Source organism: Cardiocondyla obscurior, linkage group LG25 (genome assembly GCF_019399895.1).
Source record: "Cardiocondyla obscurior isolate alpha-2009 linkage group LG25, Cobs3.1, whole genome shotgun sequence".
Taxonomy (NCBI): domain Eukaryota; kingdom Metazoa; phylum Arthropoda; class Insecta; order Hymenoptera; family Formicidae; genus Cardiocondyla; species Cardiocondyla obscurior.
Window position 1 is genome coordinate 2,828,071 of NC_091888.1, and position 12,502 is coordinate 2,840,572.

The following is a 12,502-nucleotide window of genomic DNA, read 5'->3' on the forward strand; positions in this document are numbered from 1 at the left end:
CCTTTCTCTCTCTTCCTCTCCCTTTTCTGCACTTCATTATTTTTTATTTCTCCGTGTCCATTATCAGTCCTTTTCTTTCCATACATTTTTTCAGACTCGCTATCATACTCTTTATCTCATCTTTATTTTCCACCCTCACCACCACATCGTCTGTATAGCTCATTGTGTAATCTTTTTTTCTTTTTATATTTATCCCTCCCATCCCCTCTTACTCATTTTCTCTTCCAAGTTCGTCATCAAAACATTAAATAATATTGAGCTCAATAGACATTCTTGTCTAATACTTCTTCCGTCCAGAACTCCCTACTTATTTCCTCTCCTACCTTTACTTTAAATCTAGTTTCTTCCATCAATTCTATACACCTCTCTATCAGTTCTTTTCTTATTATCCATTTTCCATACTTTCTAATAAAATTTCCTTGTCCACCATATCAAAAGCCGCTTTCAAATCCACAAAGAATAGCACCTTCTTTTTTGTTTACTTGTCTATTTATTTAATAATTTATCACATACACATTGTCCATCGCGCCTATCTTTCTTGAATTCCACCTGCTCCTTCGCCAATATCGCCTTCTTCTCTATTTTCTCAATTATCTTTTCCGCTAAAAACATTGCATAAATTTTATACAAAGTGGGCATTATTGTAATCTCCCTAAATTCTTCCACCTTAACTCTATTCCCTTTCTTCTTCACCGGCACCACTATCCCTTCTTCCCATTCTCTTATTTTTCGTTCTTTTTTTCATACTATTACAAATTTTTTTAACCCATTTTTTCATTTTTATCCGCCTATATTTTTATGCCTTCTCGGTAATTCCATCCTTTCCTACCGCTTTTCCGTTTTTCAAGTTTTTTAGTCCTTATAACTTTTTCCTTTCTTATCTCTGCTTTCTTATCCTTCCTCTCCATCCATCTCTCTTGCTCTCATATCAGTCCTGTATTCCACTCCACCTAGTATTTCTTTCAAGTATTTTTCCCATTTCTCCATTTCAATATTTTCTTTTCCTCCATTCCATTTTCTCATTTTTCTATTCACTACCTCCCACATTTGCTCCTTTGTTTCCGCCCTTTTTACTTTCTCTATCCATTTTTTTCCTCCTTTTTTTTTCTTTTACACAGTTCATTATACTCTTTTTTTCTATAATTCTCTTTCCTTCTTTCTTCTTTTCTCCATTTTTTTAATTTTTTTTTTGCTTCTTTCTTTACTTCCTTACATTCCTTATTCCAATATTCTCTATATTTTATCTCTTTTCCTTATATATTTTATCTCTCTTCCTTTCTTCTGCTCTCTTTCCAGAATTTCCTCTACTCTATCTCTTATATTCTTCCATTTTACTTTTGTCTTTCTCCATAATCCATTTATTTTTTCCTCAAATTCTGCTTTTTTTTCTTCATTTTACTGCCATTTCCTTCTTCCTTTACTTTTTACCACATCTTTTTCTAATCCCTCCGGTTTTATCTGCACTATTACCGAGAAGTGGTCCGAGTCTATTCTGTCGTATTTTCATTTACTATATTCACTCTTACATTTCCCAATTTCTCAATATACAGGGTGTCCCAAACAAGATGTCGCTCTCAAAATATACGGGTAGAAAATTTGAATTGGAGACGAAAAGTTAAATTTAATTTTGTTATAAATTTGTTCGTAATTTTGTTCAATTCAATCGCGAGCGCGATTGTTATATTTTTTACTTACAAACGTTTCTTGCTTGCATTCTTTTCTTCCCGCTTGCCGCATGCCGCTCGCTTATCATCCCTCGGTGACTCCACCCATTTTTTCGCGCTCTCACTCTTACCTCGCAACTTACTTGTCGCTCTAACGCCCAAACATTTTAATTTTTTTCTTAAAAACGGATCATAATTTTACAAAATTAAATTTAACTTTTTGTCTCCAATTCAAATTTCCTACCCGTATATTTTGGGAGCGACATCTTGTTTGGGACACCCTGTATAGTCAATCAACAATACCCTTCTCGGCCTTTCATATGTCTTGCTTTCTTTCTCATCTCCTCTCATCTCTCCATTCATCACCGCCCATCATGCATCTTTCAGTATTCTTATTATTCTCTTCCTCCCATTATTAATTTTCTCATCCTTTGAATTCTGCGTTATCCCTTTATCTTCTTTCTATCTTTTTAGTCTCCCTCCTTCCCTTCTCGTCCTCGCATTAAAATCTCCTCCTATCACCATCTCTTTTCTTTCTCCTTCCTATTCCATTCAATTTCTCAAAACTTCCCATTTTTTCTCCTCTTCCTTGTTCATACAAACGCCTTCTATAATCTATAAACGCCTACAAACTTTTCTCCTTCTTCATTTTTATTTCCTTTCTAACTCTCACTAACATAACCCCCATTGCCCTTTCTTTTCTATTTTTTCGCTTAACCCATTGCGCTTCCCATATATATAATCCCTTGGCACTTTTCTTCTTATCTTCTTTAATCCTTTCTTTTCTATCCACGTTTTCATTAAAAACACAATATCCCATTCTTTTATTTCTTTCTAAAATTCTTTATCTTTGTTTCGCATTCCTGCTACATTCCAAAATGCCACTTTTATTCCCTCCTTCTCTCTCTTCATACTTTTTTTCTTTCTTTTTTCCTTCTTTCATCTTTCATTACACCATTTTCTAATATTCTCCTCTTTTCCTCCTCCTCCTTTGCTTCTCTCTGCCCTTCCCTTTTCTTTCTGTCTCCTCTTCCATCCACCAAATTTTTCTTGTCCTTGTTCCATTACCATCACTTCCCTTCTATATTAATTCTCTCCTTTCTTATCCATACTTTTTTCCTTTCCATGTACTTTCTTCAATATATCTCGGAATTTCTTTTAAATATTAAAAAATATTTTATAAGAACGTTTTATGGTGAAAATATTTTTACTTAACTGCAGTAATAAGATTAAAAAAGTTTTTTGTTAAAAAAATTCGTTTATTTGCTAAAAGTTTTTATTAAAATTTTATTATTACAATTAAATAGAACTATTTTTGCCATCAAACTTCTGTATAAAACATTTTTTAACATTTTAAATAGATTCTGAGATATATCGAAAAAAGTATAGAACGGTCATAACTTTATGTTGGGATATTAGTTAAATTGAAGTACACAAGGAATAAAATAATAATGATATATGTATTTGACATGATGATAATATAATGCGTAACGTAGCACGGTATAAGGCAGACTGACCGTCGGAGAAAAAATTAATACCACGGGGACCATATCTGCGTTATCTTTTTAGCATGGCTCAGTTTTCAAATGGCCTTGTTACGTGTCGCAGGTTGATAAATCTTATATACAGGGTGTCCCAGACATAACGAAGGATACTGGGAGGATAAATAGAACTAATTGAGACAAGTATAAAAGTCCTGTACCATTTTGCAAAATTTTCAACCGTTATTTAGAAAAAAATTAAAATGTACAAATTGTATAGGCGTAAGAGCGACAAGGAAGCTACGCGTGAGTGAGCGTGACAAGCGACGGCGCCATTCCTAGCCATTCGTCTGTTGCGCTCACTCACGCGTAGCTTCTTTGTCGCTCTTACGCCTATACAATTTATACATTTTAATTTTTTTCTCAATAACGGTTGAGAATTTTGCAAAATGGTACGGAACTTTTCTACTTGTCTCAATCAATTCTATCTATCCTCCCAGTATCCTTCGTTATATCTGGGACACCCTGTATAGAATATAGAGTTAATGATATAAAGAAACCTATCTTTTCTTTTTTTTTATAACACTTTAAAGAGTGGCTTGATAGATTGTAACACTTTGTCGGCAATCACTAATATACTTTGCGTTTACATGACCGGAATGGAAGTATCGGCCTTTCGCTACACTGATAGAGACATTTTTGAAAGACATTTTTAAAAATGTCATTACTCCATTGTAAAGAGTAAAAAATACTGTAAAACTTTTGTCTAAAACATTTTTTCATATATTTTCTATTTTTAAAGATATTAAAAATGCAAAATTTCATTATTTTCAAAAAGTAGTTTTAACCTCTAAACGCAAACAATAAGATAAGCAGTTAAAAAATATATATACGTTTAATATTTTCTACAATGTTCTTCAATATATCTAAAGCTTATAAAGTTAATGAAGAATAATTCTATTACTTTTTTTGTGAGTTGCGCTAAATGTGTTGCACCGGGATACGGAGGGTTCTGTTAATCCTGACCGATCTTCAAGCAAATAAAGGCTCAATGAGTCGTAGCTCAATGTGGAGTAGCTCAAACTCTATGTTGAGTGTGAGCCGTACATGTGGATCACTTGAGATATTACAAACAGTATGTCGTTTACTAGAATAAATGGAATAACAATGAACATTACTTTCTGATAAGAATTATGCACTGTGTTCACATAAAAGAACTTTTGCTGTCACGTAACTAAATTACAGATGGGTAACGTATCACAGAACAGAAAAAACAGCGAGAAACCAGAAAAAAATGACCAAAAGGGGGAAGGAAAGCAGGAAGGAACTTGCAACAAAGAGAGTTGGAAACATTGATAAATTATCTAATTAATAGTCTTTTTGTGCTGCCTTTCCAACGGGGCCAAGTTAAAATAAGTTAATTTTCCAATAATAACATATTTAATATTTAAGAATTATTAAATATATTATGCATGCTATCACCTTAACATTGTTTAAAAAAATGCTATTTAATAATAAAATATATAAGGATATATGATCATGAGAAATGGAGAACAGAAAGAGCATGTAAAAGACAGAGTAAAAAGAGCGGCAAGAATTATGGGGCAGGTTTGGAGCATAGGAAAAAGAAAGTTCGGAAATGATTGGAGTAAAAGAATATGGTTAATTGACAAATTGGTATGGTTGGTTATCAACTATGGAGTAGAAATATGGGGATGGAAAGAAAGAGAGGAGGTAGAAATACTGCAGGAAAAATACCTGAGATGGGTGTTGGGAGTAAAAAGATATGTACCAGGATATATGGTGAGAGAAGAGCTACAGAGGGATAAACTGAAGGGAAGAGCAGGGATAAGGGCATGGAAGTATGAAAAACGGCTAGAAAAAGGGAAAGGAGAACTAACTAAATGGTGCTGGGAAGAAATGAAGGAAAGAGCGAGGGAGGGAAGAAGTAAAGGAAAATGGGAAAAAGAGAGGGAGGAATTTTTCGAAAAATTTTGGATGGTCTGGAAAAGAAGTGGAAGATTTAAGAGAAAGAGGGGAAATAAGGGGGGAATATTTGAAAAAAAAAGACAAATGGCAAAGAGAGGAAAGATGGGAAAAAATAAGAGAGTCAAGGTTAAATAAGAATTATAAAAAGGTGAAAGAGGAAAGGATACCAGGATATTTGAAACTGGGATGAAAGGAAGAAAAATGACAAAGGATGGCAAAGTTCAGATTACGGGAGGAAATGAGAGGAAATAAATATTGGGAGGGGGAGAAGAAAAGAAAATGTAGAATGTGTCTTGAGAAGGAAGAAACGTGGGAACATATATGGGAGGAATGTATAGATTGGGGAAACGAGAGTAGATACGAAGAGATGGTGGAGGAAATTTTGGGAGGGGAAGGAAGGGGGGTTGAATGGCTAGAAACACTAGAAAGGACAAGGGAAAAAATAGGAGTAAATGGAAGTATGAAAGAGGTTGAAAAGGAAAGAGAAGTAAAATAAAGAGCGTCGGAAGCGGAGGTTCAAGGTAAGAATTTAAGGTAAAATAAGGCGGAATAGGTTAAGGTATGAATGAAAGTGTGATCTCTCTCTCTCGGCGCGTAATTAATAAGGTAGAGGTGTAAGAAGGCGTAGGATAAAATTTTTATTTTCAGAAATTGATACAAGAAGACAGAAGATTGTAAAAGTAGAAATAAGTTAGAGATAAGGTTTGTTGTAAGGCGAAAGTATAGAAAGGTTCAAAGGTGGCGAGCAGAAAAAATATAAAAGTAAAGGAGGAAATTTTAAAGAGAAGGAAAAGGAAATAGAAAAGAAAGAAAAAGCGGCGAAAAGTGTAATGTTATGTCATGTTTTATATGTTAAGTATTAAGTTTGTAAATATTGTTTATGAAAAAAGAAATGTAAAGAAAATCTATGGGATACGAAAGTATGTGTACCTTAAAGGAGTCAAATAAACACCTTATATATAATAAAATATATAAAAGGGGAGGTAGAGAGATTGCAAAATAGATGTCTGAGGTGGATATTGGGAGTAATGAGAAATATGCCAGGTTATATGGTAAGAGAGGAATTGCAGAGAAAAAAATTAAGGAGAAGAGCAGGTATGAGAGCGTGGAAATACGAGATGAGATTGGAGGAAAGGAGAAGGGAAGAATTAACGAAATGGTATTGGGAGGATATAAAAGAAAGGGCGAGGGAAGGAAAAGCGGGTGGAAAGTGGGAAAAAGAAAGAAAAGAGTTTTTTGAAAAAATGGGATGGTCATTAGAAGAAGTGAAAGAAAAGAGAATAAGAAAGTAGATAAGGTGGAAAAATTTAGTAAAAGATAAGGAATTACAAAGAGAGGAGAGGTAGGAAAAGATAAATGAATCAAGGTTTAACAAATATTATGGAAGAGTGAAAGGGGAAAGAATACCGGAATATTTAAAGAAGGGTTGGAAAGAAGAAAGATGGAAAAGGATAGCAAGGTTTAGATTAGGGGAAGGGATTGGTAATCGGTAAAAAGGGAAACAGGTATTGGTAAAAGGAAGAAAATAGAAAATGTAAAATATGTATGGAAAAGGAGTAGACATGGAAACATGTATGGTCAGAATGTGTAGATTGTGGAATAGGAAGGAGTTGGGAGAAAATGATAAAGGAAATTTTAAGTAAAGAGGGAAAGGCAGAGGAATGGTTAAACGTATTGGAAAGGACAAGGGAAAAAATTGGGGTGAATGGAAGTATGAATGAGGAAAGAGAATAAAGGAATTAAAAAGAGAAAAGCGTCGGAAGCGGGGGTCCAAGGAATAAAAGGAGTGAATGGAAAAGAAAAGAAGTATGAATGGGATGGAATGGTGTGATCTCTCTCTCTCTCGCGGCGCTTAGACTAAGTATTAGAAGAATAATGAAAGCGTAGTAGATAAGTAAAGCGGGAATTATTTGCAGATAAAGAAGATGTCGGTAAAGAAGAATGTAAGGTAGAGTTCAGAAAGATAAGAGAAAAAGAGTATTGTAAAAAAGAAAGGTGGAAACGGTAATGGAAATTGTTAAAGATGAGATATGTAAAAGTTAATGTATGATGTTGATTACGTTAAGTTAAATGATATATGTATGTAAAAAGAGAAAAGGAGAGTCAAGTGTACCCTGAAAAGAAAAATCAACACATTTATATAATAAAATATACATAAAAAGACAAATGATACAACAACAAAAGTTATATCGATAATATGTATTGAGCTTATTTTATAGTCGGTGTGTTTTTATTCTACACATATTTTATAATGATAAAGACAGATGCGTTTACAGTGTTGCACCGCAGACGGTGCTGTGGGGTCCGTTCTTCGGACCTTTCGGATGTAGTAGGCTGAAATAATGAAGTATATGTTCAATAGTCGTTTAAAATTTTACCATTTTTTATTTTATTTCATATTTAGAAATTTAAGAATCTTTATATCTAAACTGTTGGTAGACCGCTTATTTTATGATACGTGTCTTATCTGGTCGTGCTAGTCGATCAGTAAAACAATTTTAAAACTCTTCGAAGTTCGGGACTCTCGTAACCCTATGCCTTCGTTAACTAACGGTTAACAAAAAAATAAAGGCATTGAAAAAAATTAGCCTAGCAACAGCAATGATTTTTTAATCACTCGCTTTCTGGCGTTCGTCACGATAAGTTAATATTCAAATAACCAAATTTATCGTGTGCAATCGCGAGTAATACTTAATGATCTAATCGTGTGCAATCACGGATTTTATTATTATATTAACTTTTTGCCACGTGCAATCGTGTGCAACATATTATTTAAAAACAATTAAATATTGTGTATTGTGCTATCAATAAATTGAAACGACCCGTTTGCCGCGGAACCGAATGTCGGCCTAGCGAGCTCGACCCGGAACGCTCGTCGGGATCTCAGGATTCAGTTGAGAGGGTCGCTAAATGTACTCGAGACTGGATGTATCTTAAACTAGATTTATTATAAAGAAAATAGAATATATATATATATATATATATATATATATATATATATATATACAGTTAATTAAATGATATCGTAGTAGAATTAATAATTACGAAATTAAATCGCTGTGCGGCTCGGAATGATACGCGTTATGTATATATTTACAATCGCTGAACGGTCTGACAGATTACCGCAGCCGAGTGAGAACGTCGGTGGTTGTTACGGCGTGAGTGAGACGGAACGCGATGTATACAACCGCTTCGCTTTGACAAGTTTAAATCGACGCCGGCAGATTTAAAGTGCGGAATAACTATCTCGTGGTAAGAGATATCGACAATGACGCGGTCGCGTGATTATGATTTGGTTGGAATGGTAGCGCCTACAAAGCGTCGATTAACCGAGATCCCTCGGTCGAGGCAGAGATTACTCTACCCCGGTAATCTTGACGGCGCGATAGAAAAATCGGAGGCTTCAGCGGTATCACGGCTATTTCTGGGACCGAGAGTACTCGGAGGAGGCAGAGTGGTCTTTACCCCACGAGCCGAATAGCACGCGGACACTTTTGTAGACTGGAGTTAGCACCAGGAGTTCCTGGTCGAGGCAGAGCTCGCTCTACCCCGTGAATGTGTATGCTCGGTATCGGACTCGATGTTCGCTCGAAAGCGAACGGAGCAGGAATGGTCTCAGGCAGCCCCGACACCGCCTTTTTATATACAAAAAGGGAAGGTGTCGGGGGTTCGCGGTAAAACGGTGTTTCTCGCTCTGGGCGCTAGGTTCCCGTCGCGGTGCGGTCCGGAACGAAAAGCCGCGGTGCTGTCGGCTCGCTCGGGCTCGTTTGGAACCGCTCGACTAAGTCCACGCGTTTAGACTTACAAGGGGAGTCCACGCTCAACGGAACATCGATTTTCTTCAAACTTGCAGGGTTTGAAGATTGGTGTTCCTAGAGATACTGGGTAAAGCCATTCGACGCACTACTCAAAAATAAGAGAGAAAAGTTAGTTTAAATATTTCGTATGTCTATAAGTACAGAACAGTAACACTTACTTTCGAAGCAGCGTGATAGTGCAGAGCGGGCGGCGCAGGTCTAGTAAGCGCGGAATTACTGGTTCGATTCCCGTTATGTATTTTTTTTTTTTTTTTTAATTTTCACATTTTGGTATAAAATTTAACAATTATTATCTTATTATTATCTTATTTTATTATTACATTATTATATAAAAAGAAGAAATAAAAATAACGCAAGATTATATTTTTTTACAAAGTTATTTATTTTAGTAATCATATATACATAAAAATAATATTATTAATTCTTAACATCGCATATCCCTGGGTGGTATTTGTCATAAAAACATTCGAAACAAAAATTTTTTATGATAAATAAAAATTTTATCATAAAAGTTTTTATGATAAACACCACCCAGGGATATGCGATGTTAAGAATTAATAATATTGTTTTTATGTATATATGATTACTAAAATAAATAACTTTGTAAAAAAATATAATCTTGCGTTATTTTTATTTCTTCTTTTTATATAATAATGTAATAATAAAATAAGATAATAATAAGACAATTATTGTTAAATTTTATACCAAAATTTGAAAAAAAAAAATACATAACGGGAATCGAACCAGTGATTCCGCGCTTACTAGACCTGCGCCGCCCGCTCTGGACTACCACGCTGCTTCGAAATTAAGTGTTACTGTTCTGTACTTATAGACATACGAAATATTTAAACTAACTTTTCTCTCTTATTTTTGAGTAGTGCGTCGAATGGCTTTACCCAGTATCTCTAGGAACACCAATCTTCAAACCCTGCAAGTTTGAAGAAAATCGGTGTTCCGTTGAGCGTGGACTCCCCTTGTTAGCCGCGGAACGACTTGATGCTCCGTCGTTTTATTTAACTTATATTGGGGCGCCCCGCGCCCCGTATTCTTCGCCGCACGGCTGTCCGATTCGGTGCCATCGGCGGGTCTTTAGCCGGGAATGATGCACCGTCGGGGTGCATCGTTACAAAATTCTTTGTGAAAATACAAGTGATATTTCTTTGATTCAGCTCGTGTTCTTAGCGTTAACAATTAATCAAATGTTTCGCGCCGAATGTGTTATTATCATTTTTTCAAACAATAGTCAATTGTTTTATTTTGGTTCCCCTTTTTACATCTTGTAGATATCGATGCGCGGTGACAGAGATACATTTTATAACTGCCCGCAGGCGGCCCGTGGTCACCCGCTAATATAGTCTGCTGTTACTATGTAAAAATCATAGCACTTAGCAGTTTACGGGTGGCAACCGGGAAGGTTCTCGAATCGTCGCATCTCAGCCGAAAACGCCGGGTTACCCTCATCGGCAAATTTCTGCCAAATTGGCGATTTGGTTCGCGCGTGCAGCAACTCGTCAATTATTCTCGAGCCTTCTGTTGCCAGGGGTTCGGGATATAACAACAGCATATTTTTGAATTTATTGTGCTTGTCAACATTTGAAATCTTTTTAACAAGTTTAATAGTTACGCCATTTGTGACTTTTTAATTATTCTTAAAACACCAAAATACAACACTACGTTGTAAAACTAAATAAAACTGATTTTTTCAGTATGGCGTCATATGTTTCGAGCGTATCGTTATTGCTTCGCAGTATGCTGTTTGACTATTGTCACTCGCTAATCCTGCTTATCATCTTCAAAAAATACTCTTTTTCTGTATTCATTCCACAGCTTTCTAGGTTCTTGTTTGCTCAGGCTTTTGAATCAATTATTTTATAACTATTACTAATTCTGCAAAATAGTAATGAATTTTTGTTTCGATTGTATATAATCTACTTTCAACCTTCGATTTCGACACTTAATTTAAACATTTTAATTTGTTTTTAATTGCAGGTACGAAATCGATTAATAGATGCAGAATACATATCTTTACTACATCATATTCATAGTGATAATATAGAAGGTCACCTTTACAGAGGATTTATGATAATTGGATCTACGATATTTGAGAATACAATTAATAAAATAGAACGTTCTTTATACATAAAGAAACCAATTTATTTTATATTTTCAGGATTAGAATCTCAATGGTTTAGCATGAGTAAGTAAATATCTCTCATTACATAACATTAAAATGTTATAGAGATTCTAAAATTTAATTGCTTTTTTTTCAAGTTTAAAAACGTTTTGAGAATATTAAAACAAAACATTAAAGAAATGATGTCAATATAGCCATTTTTTTGTCCAAATCAAAATTGCTTCAAACTATGGTATTTTTTCCTGCAGATATAGGAACTCACATTCTCCTAGAACTATTGAAGCAAATATAAGCAATTTAAATTTCCAAAAATCAAACAGGTTATTTACATTGTTGCCAGTCTCACTTTTGAATGCCATTGTTAGGACTTCACCACTATATTTTTTTTTAAAACTACTAAAGTATGTGCTGTTTTAATTACAAAAAGATTTATCTGACCATGCATTGAAATAAGAATTGTAACTCCCCCGCTTTCCCGGACAACGGGCGTACAGATTGTTCGGCTGTTCGGCCCGTACGGGCTCGCGGATCCGGCGGAGAGTCAATACCAAAAGACTGTTTGCATTCGTCAAGTGTCTACTTTTATTTAAATCCTATGTACAACTATTTACAATAGAACCCGCGCGGTACAGGTGTCGCGTAATGCGTCAAATTCGCACTCGGTAGCACGACGTGTGATTGCGGTGGCGCGGAGCCGTCGGTGGCGAATTTTGACGCGAGCATAGGATCGAATGGAAGAGTGTACCTACAGTTGGGGGTCGAGAACCCTTTACAGAGGAAGAAAACGCTCTTCCCTGTACCATGCCGTACAATGGAGGTGCCGGGAGGCGGACTTCCCTAAGTGTGATGCCTCGTCGTCCGGGCCCAAGTGCCGGCCTAGAACGTTAGGTGGAGATGAAGCACGCTTTGCCCCGTTACAGCCAAGGGTATTCGGGCGAGTCTGGTGCAAGGAGTACAAAAAGCGGCCAAGGATACTTGGCGGAGGCGCAGAATTCTGCACCCCCGGTCGAAAGCTTTTCTAAGAATGTTCGGAAAAGAGACGATTCGGTCGCGAGTACTTTGGATCGTGTCTCAGTGGTAGACTTCAGGAAAAAGGTACTGGGTTCCTCGAAACTTGCCGTTTTATATCGGAAAACTGCACGTACGGAGGAAATCCGAAGCGGTGGGGTTTCTTTTATCCGTTTGCAGTTCGTCTCGTGACGCTTATCGTGGGCTCGCCGCGAATTAATCCCGATATTGTTTGTCGGTTACTTTTATGCGTTTTTAGATTTGGCCGGACTTACTTTAGCGGTAGCACGTCTTTGTCGCCCGAATGCTGTACTCTTCATTACAGCGCTTAATAGATTTAAAAGGATGCGGGGCGCTTTATGCCCCGTCTTCGCGCCGGACGGTTGAGCGGTTCGCGGCGGTCGGCTG

General features: G+C 36.1%; 1 protein-coding gene across 3 annotated transcripts in view; it reads left to right on the top strand.

Moving 5' to 3' along the window:
* The window catches only part of LOC139111866 (fatty acid synthase-like), a 297,920-nt gene that overhangs the window by 102,834 nt on the left and 182,584 nt on the right, over positions 1 to 12,502 (top strand). For all 3 annotated transcript variants that reach the window (XM_070672437.1, XM_070672436.1, XM_070672435.1), the window contains one exon: positions 10,942 to 11,149. In XM_070672437.1, coding sequence (XP_070528538.1) covers positions 10,942 to 11,149 — 208 coding nt within the window. The remainder of the gene's footprint in view (positions 1 to 10,941; positions 11,150 to 12,502) is intronic.